At 52.5% G+C, this 22,375-nt stretch overlaps 1 protein-coding gene across 3 annotated transcripts; it reads left to right on the forward strand.

The window, feature by feature from the left end:
• The first annotated feature begins 2,604 nt into the window (after nucleotides 1-2,604).
• On the forward strand, nucleotides 2,605-20,755 carry SYNDIG1L (synapse differentiation inducing 1 like). Of its 3 annotated transcripts, XM_032113449.1 has the most exons (5): nucleotides 2,605-2,649; nucleotides 9,604-10,062; nucleotides 11,298-11,435; nucleotides 17,002-17,060; nucleotides 20,451-20,755. In XM_032113449.1, exons 1-5 carry the CDS (start codon nucleotides 2,620-2,622, stop codon nucleotides 20,458-20,460), a joined length of 696 nt encoding a protein of 231 aa, XP_031969340.1. In that variant the 5' UTR covers nucleotides 2,605-2,619; the 3' UTR covers nucleotides 20,461-20,755. The 3 variants fall into 3 exon arrangements, with proteins under 3 accessions (XP_031969340.1, XP_031969339.1, XP_031969341.1); XM_032113448.1 differs by lacking the exons at nucleotides 17,002-17,060; nucleotides 20,451-20,755 and adding an exon at nucleotides 12,992-15,637; XM_032113450.1 differs by lacking the exons at nucleotides 17,002-17,060; nucleotides 20,451-20,755 and adding an exon at nucleotides 12,875-12,953.
• The last annotated feature ends 1,620 nt before the right edge of the window (nucleotides 20,756-22,375 follow it).

Raw genomic sequence — 22,375 nt, forward strand, 5'->3', positions numbered from 1 at the left:
AGAAATGGGCCAGGAAGAAAGGAAAAGCATCCATACAGCAAATGAAGGAGCAGCCCAGAGGGCGCCTCTGCAAGGCAATTGGCAAGGTCAGGGAAAAGAAAATGTGACATTGTCTTGCAGCAGCTGTTTCCATACTATATGGAAAAAAAATTAGCACTATCCTCTGCATGATCCTGGAGTCTGATACTGTGGGATGGACAAGGGTTGTGGGATGGCTGGGGGAAGCTGTTGCCTTTCCTCTCACCATATTCCCGACGATAGAATAAACGAGTGTGAACTGTCCCTCCTCCAACTCAGGGGGCACATCTCCACTTGAGTATTCTTTGGCAGTATGGAATTTTGGAATAGGAAAGAGACTCTCAACATCTGGTTTGGATTGCACCTTTTGACCCAAGTAATAATTTTAACACCTTGAAGTTTATCTGGGGTTTGCCAGATGGGAAGACAGCAATCCACTTATTTGCTGGACCAGGAAATCAGCTTACTGCTGATAAATACACACTGGTTTTGGAAACTTAGGGTTTGGAAAAGTAAGTTGGAGAGGTGTCATCTCCACAGCATAAGTTCATTTTTAAAGAGAGAGCACATCATTGCCAGATGAGTTATACATCTGAACTACAGAGGAACCTTGTGAATCCCCAGGAGAATCAGAACACAGTAAGCAAGGTGGAAATAGCCCTGAGCTGAAGGCAGGGAGACATGGATAAAATAAACAGGGCAGTGGGGAAAGCAGGGTGCTGGCATGCTCGAGCCTTCAGGATGCTAATGAATCATCTGAGTATGGATAGGTTTTAAACAGAGACAAACGAGCAGTCCTTAACAGACGCTTTACATTGCCAGCTTCAATAGATAAGAGGGGGATTTTCAGGGAGATGTGAGGATGGAGTTAGGTGCTGTGGCTAAGCTGCTCTATCAGCAAGCCACAGCTGTGAAGGGGAGGACATCTTTCTGTCACCCCGACAACTGCTGCCAACTTGAGCACTATGTCCCTGTCCCCATTTTGGTCTCTGACGGTGCAAGTCTCTCACCTGGAAGAAAGCCAAGTCCCACCTGTCTGACCACTTCTGTGCTGGGTGCCCGGACGGTGAAGGGAGATCATCCCTGGGGTGCAGACCTGCAAATGGTCCCAGGCTGGGCTGCAGGGCCAAGGGGAGCAGGGCTGGTCCTGGAGGGGAGCATGAGGCACAGGTCTGCTCCAGCACAGGGTATTGCTGCTCTCAGAGTGGTCTGTGGGGAGGACAGGGTGCAGGGTCCCATGGTAGCAGCAGCCATGAATGGCCTGTGGGACTTCATGGGCAGGAGGAGAGCCTTGAAGTAGAGATGATGGGACTGGAGAAAAGGGTATGGACGAAAGTACCTGCTTGGAGAAGAGCATGGAGCCATTTAGGATAACCACTGTGTTCACTTCCATACTGAGTATAAATAGTGACGGAGAAAACCTGATGTGAAATCAAGGACTGTAGCCATTAGCAGAGGAAAATGGGCCATGAGCAAAATTACAGTCTGCCAGCAAGAGCTTCTGTGAATCTTCCAGTGGCAGAGAGAACGTCTTGATAGTAAACACATCTTGAAGGACCTCTGTGAGCAGTCCAGTGGGATACTTTTTGTCTCTTTGGCCACTCCGGGCAAGGAGGCTGGTCTCAGGACAGGGGTTGGGCTGCCTCTGTGCTGGAAGCATTGGAGCCCAGGTGTCAGGGAGTTTGGTTCTCAGTGGCTCTGTATGTATGAATGTTTTTAAGTAGGTTTTCTACATTGAGGGCAAGATGCCAATGCCCCTCGCCCCAGAGAGCGGTCTTAGGGTACTTCCTTAGGGTGGTCCTGAGCTGAGGAAGAGGAGGTAGAAGCCCAGACCCAGTCCGAGCTCATGTTTCTCCAGGACAGTGATTTAGGTGTTGTAGCAGGCAGGGGAATTAGTCTCCCCTGACCCTGGACTGGTATTTTTTGGCTGAGATAAGCAGTGAGAGCCCAACAGCCTCCAAAGCTGTCTTCACTGGCTGATGCCTCAAAGGGATGGAGACGCTGACTGTCTCGGCAAGCCTCCACGCCTGGGAGTCATTGCCCTGACCTCCACTACCTCCCAGCAACCCTGCTGGGTTCCCGTACAGGAAAGTGAAGAAGCCTCTGGTGAAAGCAATCCATCAGCTTTGTTTGGCGTCATGTGCCCTTTTAAAGCCTCTCACTGGGGCTTTTTGTTGAAGGTGCTGCAGGACTGCTGGTTGGTTGGGTGCAAACCCATCAGGAGTGCTCTGAGGCTGAGAGGACTGTCCCAGTGTGGCTGTTGGAACCTCCCGAACTTGCCCATCCCTGATCCTTTCCTGGTGCACTTCCCTGGCCCAGTGCTGCCAGCCAGGTCACCCAGTCTGCTCTGCCTCAGTTGGGCACCCCACGGCCACTCTGCTGCCCTCCAGCTCCGAGCCAGTCCCGGGAGCAGCCCCCCTACACTGCCTCCTCTCCTCCCTGATCCCATGTACACAGGACAGCCTGCAGAAACTTCCGACAGCCACCTTATTTACTTGTTTGCGTTTCCTGCTGAAAAAAAGGAATGCCGAGAGAGTCCAAATCTACTAATTTTACACCTAGCCACCCACACCACCATGTGCTTTATTTCCATCACCATCCATGCTGCCTCCATCCCGCATCACCAGCTCGGTGAGCCCTTCCCGTATCTCTCGTGCCTGAGGGGCACGGCGAGGTGCACCCGGCAGGCTCGGTGAGCTCGGACCCGGGCCGACGCCGTGCTCCCACTAGAGGAGCCAGCGCCAGCCATGGGGTGTTGGGGCGCCGTAGCCGCCCCCAGCGATCTGGACATACAGGCACCGGGCCCAGGCTTTGCCCGCAGCCGCCGTCCCGGCCCCGCGATGCTCCGAGTGCCGGCGGCGGGCGGGGTCGGGGAGCGGCCGGGCCCCACGGCCGGAGCGGTGCGGGGCTTTTCGGGCAGTGCGGGGCGGTGCGGGGCTGTGCGGGGCTGTTCAGGCGGTGCCGGGACTGTGCGGGACTGTTCGGGCGGTGCGGGGCTGTGCGGAGCGGTGCGGAGCGGTGTGGGGCTGTGCGGGGCTGTGCGGGGCGGTGCGGGGCTGTTCGGGCAGTGCGGGGCGGTGCGGGGCTGTGCGGGGCTGTGCAGGTCTGTGCGGGGCGGTGCGGGGCTGTTCGGGCTGTGCGGGGCGGTGCGTGGCGGTGCGGAGCGGTGCGGGGTGGTGCGGGGCTGTGCGGGACTGTGCGGGACTGTGCGGAGCTGTGCGGGGCGGTGCGGAGCTGTGCGGAGCTGTGCGGGGCGGCGCGGGGCTGTGCGGGACTGTGCGGAGCTGTGCGGGGCGGTGCGGAGCGGTGCGGGGCTGTTCGGGCTGTGCGGAGCGGTGCGGGGCGGTGCGGAGCTGTGCGGGGCGGTGCGGAGCGGTGCGGAGCGGTGCGGGGCTGTGCGGAGCTGTGCGGAGCTGTGCGGGGCGGTGCGGGGCTGTGCGGGGCTGTGCGGGGCGGTGCGGAGCGGTGCGGGGCTGTTCGGGCTGTGCGGAGCGGTGCGGGGCGGTGCGGAGCTGTGCGGGGCGGTGCGGGGCGGTGCGGAGCGGTGCGGGGCTGTGCGGGGCGGTGCGGAGCGGTGCGGAGCGGTGCGGGGCTGTGCGGGGCGGTGCGGAGCGGTGCGGGGCTGTGCGCGGCGGGCGCTGCGCGGAGCGCCGGGGACACCTGGCGGCCGCCTGGCGAGCGCCGGACGCTGCCGGGGCGGGGGACGCGGCAGCCACGAACACCCTGCCGGCGCCTGTGTGCAGGCACTGCCGGTGTGAAGCTGGGTGCTCTGGGGATGCCTGCTCGGAGGCAATGGAGTTTCCACTGCTCCCCTGTTGATGTGATGCGCACGGGCAGTGTGTCCAGATTGCTGCCACAGGCGCTGGGGACAGGGCGGTGGCAGAGCCCCAGCCTTGTAGAGTTCCTGGAACGGCTTCTCCAAAACCAGCCCGGCTCTTCCCTGACAGCCCCCAGGGATGGATTTGCTGCTCCTTAGCATTAGGAGCAACACCTTAGTTTTGAGCATGGCTGGGTCAGAACACTGCCACAGAGAAACATTTTTATCAGAGACAATAAAGACTCGATTTCCACCTGGAAATTGCCCAATTTGACTTGTGATCCTTGAAAAGCAGCCCATCACATCCCAATTCTCAGAGCAATTTTGTCTCTGTTGGAGCCAGTAGCCCTTTGGTACTGGCTTTCCACCTGTCAGGAGATCAGAACAAGCACTTTATTCACTCCTTTCCAGCTCTATCAAACCAGCTGCATCAAAGGTGTGAATCAGATTCTATACATCACAAATGCCTCAGCTATACTCCCTCTAATCCAAGTCCACAGGCTTTGTGTCACCCTCTTCCTCCCCTCCTGGTCCTCACCAACTCTTTCCCCTCCAGCAGCTTCATAGTCCTTTCCTTCTCCATGTCGGTGGCCAGGGTCCAGCTCTCTGGCTCAGATGTCACTGTGCTTCCCCTGCCCCATGCTTCTTGCCCACCATTTCCCTTCCCACTGCTGTCCCTACTGTGCTCTTTTGTTTCTCTGTGTACCATCTCTGCCAGCCCCATTGGGGCTATCATGTCTCTCCACCCTTCCTTCCTGCCCCACATTGAGACCTGCCTCCCTCACATCACCCCGCTGACCTTTCCGTCCCCAAGGCCACCTCACCTGATGCTTGTGCCACAGCAACCTTTCCCAGGACTGGTGAAGGCTTTGTCATACCCCAGGGATGAACAGCCTCTCAATCTGCATGCTGGTGCTGTGCCCAAGACAGAAGCGGTGGTGTGGAGACGAGCACCGATGGGAGGGCTTGAGTGTTGGCTGGAGCAAAACTGCTTTCTGCAGTCGTGTCTGTGGTGCTGATGAAAGCACTTCCTTCTCCCCTTGAGCTGTGGTTCACCCTGCACGGCGCAGGGCTGAGACATGCCAGGTGTCCATACTGCTGCACAGGCTCCTGTGGCTGAGAGAGGGCTTGGTCCACTCCTGCCAGACACATTGTCCATGAGCTTTCACAGCCCTTCTGTCACCCCCCCCCTCCTCCCCCATCCCCCCCAAATGACAGCTGCCCAGGCAGCTCTGCCTTTGCTTCTCAGCAGCCTTTGTGAGATGGTTTTCTCTTGGGCAGAATCATAAGCTTGGTTGCCCAGAGGCAGAGGTACTGTGTCCTGGCAGGACTTGGGCCTCTGCTTAGAAGATCCAAAGCACCTTCTGAGAGCTCCTAGGAGGGTCTGGGCTCAGGGCCATGTGCTAGACAAATCTCCTATGCTTTCCTATTCCATCAGGAGTGGGTCCACGTCTGTCCTGGGGCTTATGGCAGCTGTACCTGGCCATGGTGCTGCTTAACATCAGCTCGATCAGGAACAGGCATTCACACTGTCCCCTGCCCTCGGACCAGCCAGGGCATGGCAGTGCAATGGTACAACCACTACCTCAGGGCACCGACCTCCCCTGGTGCTGTCCTGAAAGGGAAAGCCTTCCGCCAGGGTGGGCTAACCTTCTCACTCGGGAGTCTGGGGACATGCATCACAGCCACAACCTGCTAATGAGCCCGGGAAGCAAGGCAGAGTGTTTGCTTGACAGGGCAATTAAATGATGATTGATTCCTGGAACAGCTACTTAATTCATCATTAACTGGCTTATCATAGCCGGCATCTGTGCCAAGGGTCCCTCTGAGAACTGCCTCAAAGGATGTGGTGTGGAGGTGAGATCTGTGAAATAGGAAGCTAAATTTGCTACCTCTTTATTTTCATGCCTTATTTTGGCTCCTTTTACCCAGTACTCGCCTTAAGAAGCTGAGAGTACACATCGCATCTGTGCATTTCCCACTCTGCTGGGGACTGCTGCAAGTAGGCTGGGGAGCGTGGGGGGCCCTGCTCAGCCAGCTGGTTACAGGAGCAGCCGCGCACAGGGGGATGCAGTTCGGTAGGGAGCCAGCAGCTGTCAGGCAGCAGTAGAGTCGCAGCGATGGTTCAGCTCAACTAGGGCACTGAAGTCTGCCTCTTCCCAGGTGTGCCCACGTTGAGCTTGTGTGTTTGTATGTGCTTGTATGTGCCTCCCTGTGCACCTAGCAGCATCTCACCACCATTACCTGCTGCCAGTGCTGCCCAGACTAGCCCCATGGGGCTAATGGATATGCAGACTATCCAGTCTTGCTGGTAAACAGGTCAGAGTGACCACTCTTTGACAATTTTCTCTTTTACTGCTTTCTTGCTTTCATCTTCTGACTTCATTCCTCTTTCCCCAATCTTGGTTATTAACAAGCTTTCTTTATCACCAGGCTTGCTTTACTACCAGGCTTCCTTTTTTAAGTCCCTGTGTGGCTAAATTCACTGTGGGATCCAGATAACTCAAATGGGGTTTGGGGACAACTGCAGGGCTGGTCTGACTCTCTCCTTCCCCGTGCATGTGTGTGCAGGGCTGGTCCTCACCCTCTCTGCCATTCCCTCGCTAATGCCATCTCTAGAGGCCTGATGGCCCTTGTCTCCCCCTGCAAACCCAGACCATTCGGTACATGGTCTCTATGCGATGTGCTGGTCTTGGTGACTGAGGAGTGGGAAGCATCTCTAATCCCTCTGGTACTGGGACATCAGTTAGTGGAGAGGAAGGTTTCAGCCTGGCTGCTTTCCAGCAGGGCTGAGCACACTGCTGTAAGCATGTTGTGACACTGGCCCTTGTTGTCCCTTCTCCACTGCTGACAAGTGCCAGGACTGGGCACTAAGGCTACAGCTGGTGGCTCCTGTGCTTATTCATCAGAAGCACTGTAAGATCTTCTTCTGCACTTTTCCCCTTGTCCCTGCAGATCTGTTAGTACCACATCTTGCTCCCAGGGAGAGCATCAGCCCCAGCTCCCAAGAGTGGAAGGCAGCAAGGAAAAGAGACTTTAGTACAGGTAAATCTTTTATAATTCCAGAGGGTACAAGAGTAGCACAGACTAAATCCTTCTAGCTGTAGCCCTGCCCTGTGCCCACGCTTCATGCAGCAGCTCCAAGATCCTGGCTCTGCTCTAAGGGCAGCTCCAGGACAGTTTGAGGGACCAGAGAGGCTCGAGCTCATCCTGCTCCCCTGGGACGAAGCCTCAGCCCTGCCCAGCCCACATTCACAGACTTCTCCACACTTCAGGAGTTTTTTCCTGTGATTTCTTTTTCTACCCACACTGTTACTCTTCCAAGGTATGTTCACCCTAGGATGCTTGCTGCCTGCGAGCCCTGCCTGCCTCTCCCCCACAGCCCAGGTCAGTGAGACAACTCCTACCAGCCCCTGTAGCATCCTTTGGGACTCAACAGAGTCCATGTCCAGCATCAGTCCAGCTGCATAGATGCACTCTTCCCACACTGGTTCCCTGGCACCTCCCAAACTGCCTTTTAGGTTTCCAATTCCTCCCAGCTCCTTCCCTTCTTTCCCCCTCCCACGCTGTGTTTCCCAGCGCTTGCTGCTGTGAATGTACAGCTTTTTCTGTGCAGCTCTGCTCCTTCTCCAGCCTGTTGCTGAGGACCCAAAGTGACAAGCACAGCAACTTCCACACAGGCAGCACCTGCTGCCCAGTGGCCAGCAGCCTGCCTGCAGTCCATCTGCTGGTGTTTCTGAACACATTTGGAAATGAATCCCTTCAGCAGTTCCCAGCAAGATCCCATTCCTTCCTACCCTAGCTTGCTGCCAGAATAATTTCTTGAGATGAGGCATGGATGCTGTACCAAAAATGTCAATTTTCTCTCACTAGCACTGGGCTTCTGCTTTGGCTGCTGCTCTCAAATGACATTTGGTGACTAGTCTCTCCTTACTGTTTTGTTAAAAATTAAGTTATATTATTAGAAATCTAATTTGCACGTTAAGGTAAGCAAAGAAGAGGATTGTGGTTTCCTTGCCTAATAACTGGAATGTAGCTTTGAGCTTCTCTGTGTCTGTGCAGGAAAAAAAAAAACCCTTTTGCTACAAATATGGATCTCCCTTAAATATTTTGAAAATACTTAATGACCATCTGCTGCATGAGCCATTACAGTCTTTATTAGAAAGGTGGGAGACTGCAGAAGGCAGGGAATGATTTTGGGAAGGGAGAAGTGAAGAGCATTCACCAAAATGCACAGAGTTTTAGCATCACGAGAGGGCTTTTGAACAGTTCCATTTTCCTGAGCAGATTTCCAAAATATGATGACCACTGCCAGAACAAAGCCAACGGACAGGTCCCTTTAAAACCCTGCACAGCTCCCAAACCTGCATGATGTGGCAGGGTTTGGCAAAAGAAACAGGAGTGCTTGGGCTTTACGCTCTCTAAAGCCTTCTGTTTCTTCGTTTATATTTCCTTCTTGAGATTTAAAGCCAAGGTGATATGGTGTCTATCAGAAAACCTAGTGCACCTCAGGGATTCTTATAGCAGGAGGAAGTGTGACCCTGCTACACAGCATCCTGCCGAGGAGTCAGTGACCGAGGTCTCTGAGGAGGACAGGAACATTTGGGGTTGCAAGGCAATAAGGTGGCATGGTCTGGGAGCTGGGAAAATGCTAGAGAGACTGTAAAACCTGGGGCTCAGGTAGTGAAGAGGGCAAAGTAATTGTTTCTCTCTTCTGGGAACGCTGCTATTTCACTGTACTTTTTCTTTGTTCCAAGGTGGGCTGGGAAGCCAAAATAGTAAATGCTCCTCTGAAGGAAAGGGGTGGAAATATTTCATCTCAGAAATTTTAATGGGGAAAAAAATAATAAGAGCAGCACAAGGTTTCAGTACTCTGAAATGGAGGAAGGGAGAGGGAGTGAATTTCCCTGAGGAAGAAACCCACATTGACCTTTGTATCTGAGGATCCCATTTGGACTCAGCATTTTCTGAAGCTGGTGGCCCAGAGCCAAGGCTGGCTGGCTGCTACTGTACCCAGGGATGGAGCTGGTTTAAACAGCGCTTTGATGTGATGGATCATTTACTTAAAATTTCATCATTTCAAAGTGGACCAAACCCCACAGAGTCTGCCCTTTAATCTCCACATCCTTCTGTTCCTCCTCACAGCTGGCTGAGCATCCAACACTCCCACCCCAGCCTAAACACCACCTCCATGTCCTCACAGCAGCCCCCTGGCTTCCCTTTGTGGCTCACTGCACTTGCCTCAGCCCCAGCTCAGCCTTGGATGAGTCCTAGAGGACTTCCTGTGCACCTGAAAGCCAGTTAGGTGCATGTGTAATGTCCAGAGGGATATAATCCACCGTGCGACCCTCTGCTTTGGGAGGTCAGGGAGGCCCCTCGAGTGGTTGTCAGTCTCTTATCTACTTCTGTGCTGTCAGTCTTCGTCACAGCACACATTATGAACCAGCAGAAAAGATGCAGTAGGTCCTTTCCCGTCAGGCTGCATACAGCCAACTTAAAATGCATTATAGATACAGCAAATCCTCATCTTAATCCAGCCGGAATCAGATAACCTTGTTGCAGGGGTGCATCCTTATCTTGCTACCAGCTGGGGAGATAGCATTCAATCTGTGCAGAGGCGGGGAGGGTTCTTGTTTTCTCCAGTATTGCAGAATTTTTCTGTTCCCGCTACCCTCTCAACTTTGGCTCTGCATGGGTGAGAGGCTTTTCTGCTCCCTTACCTTGCCAAAATAACAGCCTACTTCCTCCTATCCCCTCTTCTCCTGCAGGATCTCCCCACCAGAACCACCACCGGCAGCATGGAAAGCATGCGTGAGCTTCAAAACCCACTCTTGGCCAAATCCAATGGACACCTTCGCAGCAGCTATTCTTACCACCAGCATCACAGCCAGGATTACCCCAGTCATCGCTGCCAAGGGAAACTGTATTCCTACATATTCCAAAACACTGGCAGTGCCAGGACTCACCAGTTGCTGGATGCCAGTTCCCTGCAGCTGGCTGTTGAAGCTTTGTATGGCCCCAGTTTCATCCTTGTGAAGGATGAGACTGCTCTCAAGGCCAAGGACAGCAAAATGGAAAGCTGTGAGACCACGTTTACAGAAAGCAAAGAAGCTCCATCCGAAGCTCCTGAAGGGCATGAGGCACAAGGGTCTTGCCTGGTAGAGAGTGACATCCGCATCCAAACTGTTTCCTATGAAGTGGAGGAAGAGGAGCTCCAGGAGTATGAGGTGAGCTTGGACAGGTGGGATGGCACTAAACTCCTGTGGTCATTCTTTCTGGACATTGCCTCAAATTCTTGATAATTTATTCTCCCTTCTTTACCCAGAACTCCCCCCCAAATCCCACCATCTCCTGCCTCACCAGCCTCCCTGTTCACCCAGTATTTCTTCTTCCTCCTTATCATTTCTGCTCCTTTTTCCTCACTGCTGACCTCAGAAGGAGGTCAGCTTCCCTAAGAGCAGCTTGGCTGCCTGCTGTTGAGAATAAAAGGGAGGTGGGTCTCTGCGGGACCCTTGGGAAATGGGGATGCTTTGACAAGGGCAGCCTGCTGCTGCTGTGGCACTTGAGCTAAAGAGAAACAGCAATTTTTGCATAACAGCAAAATTCACATGCCTGATGGCAGCAGCTGAGAGAAAGCTTTATATATATAAAGACAGGATGAATCCTGCACAGGAAGAATGAAGCTGACAAAGCAGCCTCATTGCTGCACTGTCCCCCACTATGGCTTGAGCAGTGGTGCCAAGGCTGGGAAATACCACCCAGGATCTTGAGAAGTGGGAGAGGGTCCCAGAGCTCGCTGGAGCTGATGCCTGATGACCCAGCACAGCTCTGCTACATTTGGTGTTGGTGATGTAGCCTGTTCAGATGGCAGCAGGGATGTCCCCACCTCTGCATCCCTTCCCCACCAAGGCACATCACTTGCAGGGTGTTCTGAGGCTACCCAGCAGTGCCCAAAGGCAAGAGGGCTCGGCACAGCCACTGGCAGTGACTCACTAAGGGGACAGGGCATGCTGCCCCTGCAAGGTAGGATCCACTTCAAATGCTTTCCCTCACTTCCTAAATTAGTTTAGCAGGATATTGATCTGCTAGTCTCTAATGGGGATAAGTCACTTTGTTTAAGTTTGTTCAAGCTGACAAACAGTCAGTTCTGCCAAAGCTGAAGATATTTCAGTTTAAGACTCTCTCTAATGCAGGGAAATCCCAGACCCCCAGCATTTGCTCTGGCAGGGAGCCGAGAATCCATTCCACTCTTGAATTTGCTGAGCTATGTTGTTCCTCATGAAACCATGCTGAAGAGTCTAAAATATTTTTGAAATTTACTCGTTGAATTTGCCAGTGGGAATTGTATGAGAATACGTGACGGGACCAGGAGGGAGTGGGAGCTGGGAGGCGAGGTGCTGAGATGCAGCCTGCAGAGCGGCACGGGGAGGTGGGCATGTGCTGAATCCATCTGGTTTTGCAGAGCGACTCCTCCAGCGACAGCGAAAGTGAGGATCATTTCCTGATGCTTCCCCCCCGGGACCACTTGGGCTTGGCTCTTTTCTCCATGCTGTGCTGCTTCTGGCCCCTGGGGATTGCTGCCTTCTACTTCTCCCAAGGGGTAAGGAATCCCTTTGCTTGCCTGCATGTGCCAAGTGCTAAAGCAAGGGCCCTGAAAGCCACAGCGGCCCTGGAGGTGATCAGCACCTTTCTGAATCTAAGGCTCATCTCTGTGCCACAGCCATAACTCTGAGGGCTGAGACAAAGGGTGCTCCTGGATGTCTCCACAATTGTTGTAGGGTTGCAACCCCTCCAGTTTTGTTGTGGGCTACTGGAGTCAGGCTTTTCCTTTGGGATTTTTGGCTGTTATTTAGGGAACTGGGGCTCCTCTTGGCCCCTTGCCCAGCTTCTCCTCCAACCAGGTTCAGGAAAATGGCTTTTTCCCACCTGTCCTCCCATTCTCCAGTAATGTGAAAGTTCTACACCATGACCCAGACTGAGGCACCTCATGCCACAGGAGCCAGGCTGCTCTGGATTCTGGATGCAAAGAGGAGCTTGGTGTCCATATCACACTACAGCTCCTCTCTTGCACTTGTTTCTGATGCACATTGGCTAACCTGTGGGAGCCAATGCCAAGCTGGTAGAGGCCGGAGAGGGAATGGCCCTCAGGCTGCAGCAGCTCAGAGGAGCTGCTGCTTTCTTGAGGGCTTAGCCCAGAGCCTGGGCTCACTTACATTTCTGTTGACCCAGAATAATCATGCAGAGCCAGGGGATTTACTCCACATTTGCATGGATGGTGCCGCACCAAGAATAGATGGGGGGAGGCATTAAGAAGTTAAATCAAGAGGATAGGAACAGAAATGGAAAAATATATTACATGAGTGCCTGGCACAGAGCTGGTGAGTTGATTTCACATTTTTCCACATAGTGCACTCTCCACGTGATGATGTACGTGGGGCAGTTTATATCTAGCTCCATTTGCTATAACTACCCCCTTTGTTCACTCACTGAGGGAAGGACCATTTCTTTGTTTGGTGTCTGCACAGTGAGTGCATTGATACCCACATGGCAACCTGAACTCAAGTAATAGGTAATAAAAAGACCAGCTTGGAATATGCCCTGAGCACTCAGAGAAGCTGGAAGTTGCCATCCTCTTCTAGAGAGATGGAGTTCTGTCTCCACTGCTGGTTTCATCAGCCCTTCAAGAGCAAATAGGCTTCAGCTGAAAACCTCATGCAGGAATCAGGTGGCAGCACAGATGGACCAACAGAACATGCCATCCAGAGTCAGCTCCCTGAGCCTAGGCAGTACTCATTACATCTCTGTATAAGGTCACTGGTATGTGGTCAGTACTGCACAGCCACCACCCCATGCACTGAGGTCTTAAAAGGGTCCAGCCACCCACCCACAGCTCTGGCTGAGTGCCCAGATGGGTGCTTTCAGACAAGTAGCTGAAGCCCATGCTTCCCTTGGAGGCTAAATCCACAGGGAAATGTGTGCAGGTGGCACTGCTGTTCTGAGCCCTCCCAGTCTGACAGACACCTTGCTGTCTGTTCCCAGCCTCCGTGGGATGCAGTGGCCAGAGAAGAAGCACTGACTCAGTAATGAAACAACTGCATGCTGGTTAAAGGCCGGGTTGGTACAGCTGTGAGCAACAAACATTTCTTCTCCTTCCAGACCAGCAAGGCTGTCTCCAAAGGAGATTTTCATCTGGCCAGTTCAGCTTCCCGCCGAGCTCTCTTCCTTGCTGCGCTCTCCATAACCATTGGCACAGGAGTGTACATCGGGGTGGTGGTAGCACTGATTGCTTATCTCTCGAAAGGGGGCCACGTGTAGCTGCCACCTGCATGTCACAGCCATCCCTGGCCACTGATGCTACTGGGACCGAGCTTTCCTGTGGAGCACAGAGCACCAGTGCCTGCAAGGGCTGCTTGCACAGCAGGGCCCTGGCATGGATGTCCTGTGCAGGTTCTTTCTCCTTGCAGACAAACAGTAGACCCCTGTTCTCCCTGAGGCTGTGAGGTGCAATCATCTAACAACAGGGAATTGAGCACCAGCCTGGCTGCTGGGACAAGGAGGAGCACATTTGCCTGGTGGAAGATGTGCAGGAGAGAAACTGCATGCTGCTGCTGGGCTGGTGCGACCACCCCCATCTGGGGCTACATCTTCCCTTCTCAGCCCTGCAGCTGGGAGACCCATTGCCCAGGCTTGGCCCATGAAGGGCACACACAGGGAGAAGAGGGGATATGGTGCCAGGGAATGACTGCTGCTTCTTCTGGGAGGCTGGAGTCCTGGTGGGGTCTCCAGACTCCTGTGATGGGGACAACATTCTCACTTCAGTGCCATGGGGTGGCCTGACCCCTCAGCTGCAGTGAAGTAGGAGGACAGAGCATGGACAAGACCAAGGGGCATGCTCTCTGTATCCCTCTGCAAAACAGACCCCTGATCCACAGAAGATCCCAGTTGCTGGTCTATCCCAAATCAGAAACAAGGAGAAAGGCAGGCTGGTGGTTGCATGCCATCTCTCCCGTTGTTGATGCAAGCTGGTAAAGACAGCAAGGTTTTCTCTGTGTTAGTGACTGCCATGATGACCCCAAGTCAGAGCCCTCATAAGGGTCCCAGAGTGCTGGGACTTCAAGATTTGTAATGGAAACCTCTACCTAAGAAGTGTCCTGGGAGGAGTGGTGGCCTGAAGGATTCTGCTCCTTGCACTAGGTCACGGCCCTGCACACAAAGAGGGATGGAAAGAAAAGGCTGACAAAACCTGCAGAGTCTGGGGTGGGAGTGCTGTTTGTGAGGGGACAAGATCCAGATGAGACGTGGAAGGAGCCTGAGACATGGGGTGACCTCAACACACTCCTTCCCATGCCTTGGAGAGAGGTATCTCCATCCATCCAAAAGCCTCTGGTAACAAGGAAATACCAAACATCCCCCCCATACTTCTTACTTTTGCTTATTCGTATACTGTCAGCAGCACACTAAATGCTTCATAGGTGGGTATGAAGGCAATGGTTGCCCCAAAGGGCTGGCATTAAGCCATGCCTCACCCCCCACTCTCCAGCATCCACCTTTGACCATCCTTCCTCTCCCTGGCTCCCCTGTTGCCTCTTTCCCCCCTGCGCAGGAGCCTGTGGGCAGGCTCTGGGCATCCCTCACCTCTTTCCCAGAGTTTCTGGGCAGGCTGCAGCCAGCTTTGCAAGGGATGCAGCATGTTCCTCCAGCTGGGTGCCATTCAAATGTACATTTCATCCTAAAGAAGCATGTTAACGTCTGCGATTGCCGTTGTACTTGAGCCATAAAAGAGAGAAGCACATCAGAGACCTGTACAGAAGCTGGTCTGGAAGTTCCCGTTATGTTTTTTAACATGGAAGAGGTAATAAAAAAAGCAGGAGTAAAGACTCTTTTTATAAGAACGTGGAGCTGGCTATCAAAGAGGTGAGCTTCACAACAGTGCTGTGCTCACTTAAACGTGGAGGTATTTATGCTATTCCTGAAGGAAGTTATAATCTAGCTGGTGTCTGTGTATCATGGAGGGAGATGTATTTCAGTGGGCAACTACCACTGAGAGCAGGATGGTGGTGTAGGCTTTTTTTTCCCTATGTAGTTGGACAAGAATTAGGGAGAAAAAGAGACCGGAGCATCTCTGTGTAGTAGGAGTATAAATGTGCTTGAAGAGAGCAAAGAAGAATTCAAACATCAGGAGGAAATAAGCAGACCTTGCTTCTGAGAGCAGACACAGAGGCAGAATTTGCAGGGAAGGGCTGGTATGCCCAAAAGAGACAAGGTGGCCTAGAGAGGAGTAATAAGGGGCATGCTCACCCAGCATCCATATGACGGTTTTCATTCCCCTCTCCTGCATGTGCTCAGCCTTCCTGGATGTCCATCCCTCCAAATAACCAAGCAAGAGCATTATTTCAGGAGAGGGAATGCCAGAGGGTGCATCTGCAGCAGGGGTGACCAGCCCCACCACCCCCCAGCTCAGTGCTGTCCCAGCTAAATCCCTCCTTATCTCTCCCCTTCAAGCACCCCCAGCTGGGGGCCGGGGTGGGGGACCACTGCTGATTCTGGTCTAGGCAAAATTATTTGGGCCGCTAGACCAGAATGTACAATAAGATACAGCATTTGCTTCTGAATTTGTAATTATTCCAGTTGGTTCCCTCCAGGGGCTTCCAAGGGTGGAGGGTCCAGCAGTCCTCAGCCCATTTCCTGTGGGCATTCCATCCCTCTGAACCCCAAACTGCTTCTTTGTCTTTTTTTAATTGGAGATGCATGGGGAAGGACCGGGCTAAAGGGCTGACAGAATTAAAGTGTTTTCCACTAATAGCTTGAATCTCTGATGAACTTGTCAAAGGGGGGGGGAGAAGGGGCTGTGCCAGAGCATCCCTAAGGGGGGCATTATGTAAATGGAGAAATTAGTTGGAAACAGCCTGAAGGGAAACATGTGAAAATTGAAATCTGAGGAAGAGCATGATCACTGCTGAATAACTTATTACAGACTCACAGCGTCTGCTGTAGCTGCCAAAGCAGAAGGGAGGGAAGCAAAAAGGCAACAAGACACAGCAGTCAGGGAAGGTTCAAGCTCCAGAAATTTGATTGAGCTTAAAAAAAAGTAATGTTAAACTAAACTCTACCAGTGAGTGTGGAAGAGGTGACTCTTCATCCCCTTCCTCTTGTTCTCCCAGAGAAGGGGTCCTTCTCCCAACCAGGACCCTCAGCTCTGCAGCACAGCTCTGTAATGGTCCAGATCCCACAAGGGATACTCAAAAATTTCGGGGGAAGGAGGAATAGACTCAAGTTCTGGCCTGGCAACAGGTCTAGCCCAGAAAGGAGAAGCAGGGATCCTGGCAGGTCACTGCTGTGGGCAGAAGGCGCAGAGATTATCTGTGTCTGCAAAGGGCAGAAGGCGCAGAGATTATCTGTGTCTGTGTAGAGGGGTGGTGACGAAGTGAGATCTCTGGTGGCTAATGAGGGAGGCTTTGGGGTTCTCTGAGATGGGGGTGGAGGAGGATTGGTAAAACAGTGATGACCTATAAGGCTGTACACCACAACCTGCTGTCCATCTCTGCATCCCAGAGCTTTCTAAAATAATTGCAAGTGGTACTGAAAAGTTCCACGACATGGCAGAACAACTCCTTCTTCTCCATTCATGAGTAATTTGTTAGGACATCTGTTTGTAACCAAGTTCTCCACCAGATGGCTGCAGGTACCTGTCCCTGTGAACACAGGTGCTGTCTGGCACCCTCAGCACAGGCACGGTCCTTCAGCCTCCTGGCCTCAGCAACCCTGTACCATCACTCTCCTGCCCACTGCTCCCCAAATGCCCATGCCCTGGCTCAGCTGCCCCACCAGTACTGCCAGCCTTCATCCTAACCCAGTGACACTGAGAGACAGACACAGAAAGTCACAAGAAAGCCCACTCCCTGCCCCCTTCCCCAAATCTGTGCACAAACACCCCTCTCTTGTTTCACACATTCTGTGGCTTTTGGGTTGCAAGAAAGTGCATGATCAGGTGTCCCAGATACCCTCCTTGCTGTTAGGACGAGAACTTGGGGACCAAGCCAGCCCCACTCCCTGGACTAGTTGAATATCCCCTCCATCCCTCCTCTGCTTTGGAGATGCTCCTTGCTCAGCTAGGAGCTCAGAGCAGCACTGTCTGAGGTGTATTGGGATTTTGTTTCTTTTCACAGCAGTGGAAAACACGTTGTCTTCCAGCTTCAGCTCCTTTTGTAACCTCCACAGCATCAAGGTGAGCACTTCCTGCAGGCCTTTCTCTTCAGAAGCAGCTAAGGATAGGGTGGATGGAGGCTGCGCCAAGGGTGGGGGTGGCCTTTGAATCCTACCATCCTTCTGGGATGCAGCCAGGAAGAAAGCTGCTGAGGAAAAAAGCACCAGCACCTCAGCACAGATCTGAGCAATCAATACATCTGAGCTGTCACCTGCTCTGCTCCCACTGCTCGCCCCTCGGCAAGTGCTGTGGTGTGCCAAAACAGGCTCACTGGCTACAAATAGGAGCTGGGAAGTGGTGATGGGGGATGCTGGGATGGGGCCACGCTGGATCTCACTCCTCTTCCCACAGGGATGAGGTGAGAGGATGGAGAAGGGGAAAGAAACTGGTGTGGTTTGTGGGGGACTCAAGACCGCTGTGGGACACTGTCCCTAGCCAATAGCATCCACTAGGACACTGGTCCTCCCACACACCCCCAGCCAACCTGCCCCTCCTTGGGGTCAGTCCCAAGGTGGGTGATGTGGAAACTACCAGAGCAGGATGTGGGGTGTCCCTCCTGCTGCACTCCCAGCACTCTCACTCCCAGGGAAGACAAAGCCCCTTGCAGAGGCAAAGCCACGACTTGTTGTTCTCACCAGCACCCATCAGTGGGGTGGGATTGCAACCACGCTGGTAGAGTAGAAATGCCTTTATTTCACCCCCATCTCTCCTCTGGAGGATGATGAGAAAAGAGACACGGGGAAATAAAAGCAGAGCAAGTCTTTTGGCTAACTTAATTGCATAGTCAGTGTTTTCCCTTCACAGTAATCCAGTAAGGAAATAGCTAATTATCTGAGACAGGGCAAATTTTTATTTCTGTCCAAAAAAACCTTTAAAAATCATGTAGCAGTGCATCTCTTCACCTAGTTTATCTTTTCCTCTTTGCTCCCCAAAAGCAGCCTGCAGTGGAGAGAGCATAGGGAGGCACAGCCTGTGGCAATGCCATCTCTCCTGGGGCTGACAGGAGAAGCCAATTAAGAGCCATCACTCAGGCAGACATCAGCTGCTGGGAAATCAGGAGCTTCATTACCTCTCCTCTCACCATACACACAGGCACCAGCTCATTCTTCCACAGACTCCGGTAGCCACACGTGCCAGAACACATTCCTGGGGTCAAGCTGTCCCCACAGGGCAAGGGGACATGTGGTGTCAAAAGCAGACAGTGCACTAGGTACAGACACCGTGCTGGGGACAAGGCATATGCTGTCTCCATGGTCACTGGTGAGCCACAGGGCTTGCTGTGATGCCACTGGAGGGCTTGGTTAGTGAGCGTGACTGGAGGTGCTGGAACCACCCTCCACTGCTCACCTATCCTTTGTGGTGCCAAGGGACTATACCCCAATACAGCCCCCTCTCCACTGCTCCACTCCTTGTCCTGGTGGTGTCCAGGCACAGGGACATTTGGGGACCACATCTGCAGGTGTGCTGCTCCTCTGAGCTGACCCTGGTTTTGCTCTAGGTGTCTGGGCTGAATCTCAGAAACAAGGAAGATGGACCAGAAATGCCGTTTAGGAGGTGTATCTTAAAGATGCAATTTAGATATTCTCACTAATAGTACTTCAGAAGCTTTGGAGACTCAAGTCTAACAAGTGTCAGAAGCACCCAACTTAGGAGTTCCTAGGCCAGACAGGGCCTGTGTCTCCCCACCCAAAATCAGCAGGAACTCCCCTCAGGCCAAGCTCCCCTGAGCAGAGAAGCTAATGCCACCCCTCCAGCCATGCCAGAGAGCAGGATGGGATGGGGGCAGCAGTGGAAGGGCCTCTCTTCTCCTCCCACCCTGCCCCATTCCTGCCCATTTCTGCTCAGGAGCTTTTCTGGCTGCACAGCTGTGCTCAACTTGCTCCCATCCTCTGAAGGTTTCCCAGCAGAAATGCCCCCGCTCTGCAATTGCTCCTTCTTTACTTTTGGAGACTCAATGCTTAACCAGTTTTTAATCCTTTCAGTATTTGCTGATTTCATTTTTAAACAAATCTTGTTGCTTAATCAAAATGTCAGGCAGGATCAATCCCAGTGTCTCACAGAAGTCAGAGTGCAGACAGAGTTTGCCTTCTGGCATGGAGAGCTGAGGGACAGCCCAATGGGCAAGGGGTCCCTCCTGCCACCCAGGCAGGCTCCCTGCCCAGACTCACGCAGTTACAGAAGTGCCACGAAGATATAACTTTATTCTCAAGCACCTGTGTTTGTCAGGAGGTGTCCATCCTGCCACAGCTCTCCTACCTTTCTCAGCACTACAGTTACTGAAGTGATGGAAAAGGGATTAGGAGATCAGTAAAGGAAGATGCCAGGGGAGGAAAAATGAAATGCAAGTAAGTGCAATATCTGCTGAAATGCCATGCTCAAAGTAGTATATCAAAGTCCAGGCATAGGCACCAAACTCTTGACAGTATTAGGCTGGAAAAAGGGAAGTTTTGAAAAAGGGAAGTTTTCCTTCCTGAAGTACTTTCGTACCTGAGCACTTTCTCCAAAACACCAGTATTTTCCAGGTGTTGACTGTGCTAAAATAGCATTACACATCAGCTTACTTGTTTTCTAGAAGAGGAAAGGCTGGGAACACTGCCTCTGGAGCTTGGCCAAACTGCTGACCAAGAACTGCACCAAGAGTTATCAGATAGGGGCTGGTCCAAGAAAGCTAAGACAGGTATTAATGAGCTGTTGACATTTTAGAAGATCAGTTGGGCTGGAGGGCAAGATCCTTAAGGATCTCTATGAAGATTGATCTTCCATATTTTCACTAGCAAGGTGGCATAAGAAAGAGGGGTACCTTAGTGTCATTTGCTAATGAGACAAATTAGGAGGGTTATGAAATACAGAAGAAGAGTCAAGAAACTGGGCTACCTTGAAGGCAAGGAATGGTGGAGATGGGATGAAATACAGGGAAATATGATGAGGGGTTGTCAGCAGGAATTGCTGCAGCAGGCAGGGAGGTCCTCAGCTGGCAGCAACCAGGGAAAGACCTGAGCCATTGCTCCAACATGAAGAAGGCAGATCTGATGTTCGGTTAATTGGTTCAGCAAAAAAATATTCATGAAGCATAATGGCAGGGCACTGATAGGCCACAGCTGGACTCCAGAAGACATTTTCAGCCACAGCACATGAGATGAATTTTAATGGAAAGGAGGCAGAGCAGGTGGTAGAAGAACAGGGGACAAGACCTGGCAGTGGCTGGCATAACCTGCTGGGACAGAGGCAGATGGTTCCCCACAAATACCCCTGGGGCACAGGAGTAAAATGATTCTGTTTGAACAACTGAATCAGGTTGGCAGCACTAGTTGCTTGTAGTCTGGACCTATGAGGGAATTATGCAGGGGACTGATGAAACAATCCCTTTCTTTCCTCTTTTGCTTCTCATCTTTTTTTCCCCTCTCCACACAGATATTCTTGATAATGAATTGCTGCTATGCTTGTCAGCTTGTGAGCAGTTTTGAATGGTGGCTCTGGCTTTTCTATCTTCCTGCTGCTGCTACTTCTTCACTCTGATGATCCCAGCAAAGCACAGGAGCTATCATGTGAAATGCAACCCTTCTGCCACCTTGATGTGTTTTTAAGACCAGCACTATTGCTCTTTGCACCAACCAGCTGCTTGTGCAAAATCTGGAGGCAAAGCTATGCTTGAGATAACATGTATCAGCTAAGTGCCCCAAAGCTTTGCTTGGGCATAATAAACGATTCCCACAGCACCTGGGCAGGCTCTGCTGTACTACACTGCCCACCTTCCACAGACGCAAATGGATGCCTTAGTGGCAGGGCAGAGCCAAGCCCTAAATTACAGGTAAGAGAAAGGTCCCCAAGTACTTTGCAGGCCCCCAGCCTCTGCTTTTCAGTCACCTTTTAATTTTCATCTTTTCTGGGGTCAGTATTTATAAGCACCTGTCTGTGAGGTAGTTTAGGTGACACCTGAGCTAAACCTCACTGCCTGGGTACAAAGGGAGAGATGCACCATTCAGTGCCTGGCAGCATGACATGGAGCAGCAGAGGCTGCCTCAAACTCATCTCCCTTGACCAGCTCAGTGTGAGAGCAGCATGACATGTACAAATCAAGTGCTACAATCCTCCCCCCCCTCTGCTCAGCCACAAATGACATCAATAACTAACAAGCAGCCACCATTTAGGTGATGCCAACTGGCAGTGACCTGACATGGCCCACTGCCATCAAGGCATAGGGAGGGAAATGAGTATTATTTTCCCACCATGCCCCACCTAGGCATCCAGCTAAGGGCAGGAAAAAACATTACACCTAGATCTCTTCACCAGGGCTTCTAAAATGTCTTGCAAAGGGCTGTGGAGCCCAGTACCCAGAAGAGATTCATCCTGCAACTGCTCAGGTGTGATGCATGCAGCACTCCCTGTTCAGGGAGAGTTGGGTGATGTTGAGCAGGAGATGCCATTCCTTCACCCTGCAGAGCACTGGGCCACGCCACAGAGGCTCCCAGCAGGCTCTCCTGATGCCCACCTGCCTCCAGCAGCAGCTGACCACCACCCCTTATGCTGTGCCATGCTGGATGCCCCAGCCTCAGGGCCACCCAAATAGGGCCCATGTTGGCATCCACTGACAGAAAACTCCCCCTCCCTGCTGCTTCCCTTGACTCAGGCAAGGAAGGGAACACTCTGGGGGTCTTGCACCCATTTTCACAGCTGCTGCTGCAACCACCACTGCTGCTGAAAGCAGCTATCTCCAGCCTCCATAAATTTGGAGACACAGGTAATCTCTCTGGAGTAATTACCAGCTCACTCTCTTAGAGGAGTTCATGGATGAGTCCTCCCTGGCAGCTAATTACTTCAATTACTTGCTGACACAGAGCCCAGGGCTCTCTGCAGCAGCACACAGCACTGCTTGGCAGCTCACTGCTCCTTATGTGCCTCCCTTCCCAGAGCACCCAGCACCCCAGAACCCCTCCTCTGGGACCACAGAGGGCATGCTGGAGTGGATGGGTGGTGTTGACATCCCACCATCACCAAGGACAAGGAACTAAATGGTTTCTTAAGACATGCCCCAGATGCTGGTTCAACACTACTGCCCCACCACAGGACAACCGTGAGCACCCCTTTCTCCTGCAGGCTGTTGCAGAAGAAAGCTCAGCAGAACTTTGTAGCATAGGGCTCCCCTGCCTAGGAGGCTCGCAGGGAGTGAAGACAGACTAAATCAGGAACAGGACTGGGCTGCAGCAGCCAGTGAGAGGTTCCAGACACCTTAAGGAAAAACAAGCTATTTGTGAGTTAGTTTGGGAAGAGGGAGTGGGGGGGGGAGCAGAGGGATGGACTGGGGACAGACAAACCACATGTGTTATGGCATCTCCTCT

Source organism: Corvus moneduloides, chromosome 6, assembly GCF_009650955.1.
Source record: "Corvus moneduloides isolate bCorMon1 chromosome 6, bCorMon1.pri, whole genome shotgun sequence".
Taxonomy (NCBI): Eukaryota; Metazoa; Chordata; class Aves; order Passeriformes; family Corvidae; genus Corvus; species Corvus moneduloides.

Coding starts and splice junctions, on each gene's coding strand:
- SYNDIG1L (XM_032113448.1), top strand. CDS start 2,620: ATGCTGCCTCCATCCCGCATCACCAGCTCG. Junction 2,650..9,603: donor CATCCCGCATCACCAGCTCG/GTGAGCCCTTCC, acceptor CTTCTCCTGCAG/GATCTCCCCACCAGAACCAC. Junction 10,063..11,297: donor AGGAGCTCCAGGAGTATGAG/GTGAGCTTGGAC, acceptor CTGGTTTTGCAG/AGCGACTCCTCCAGCGACAG.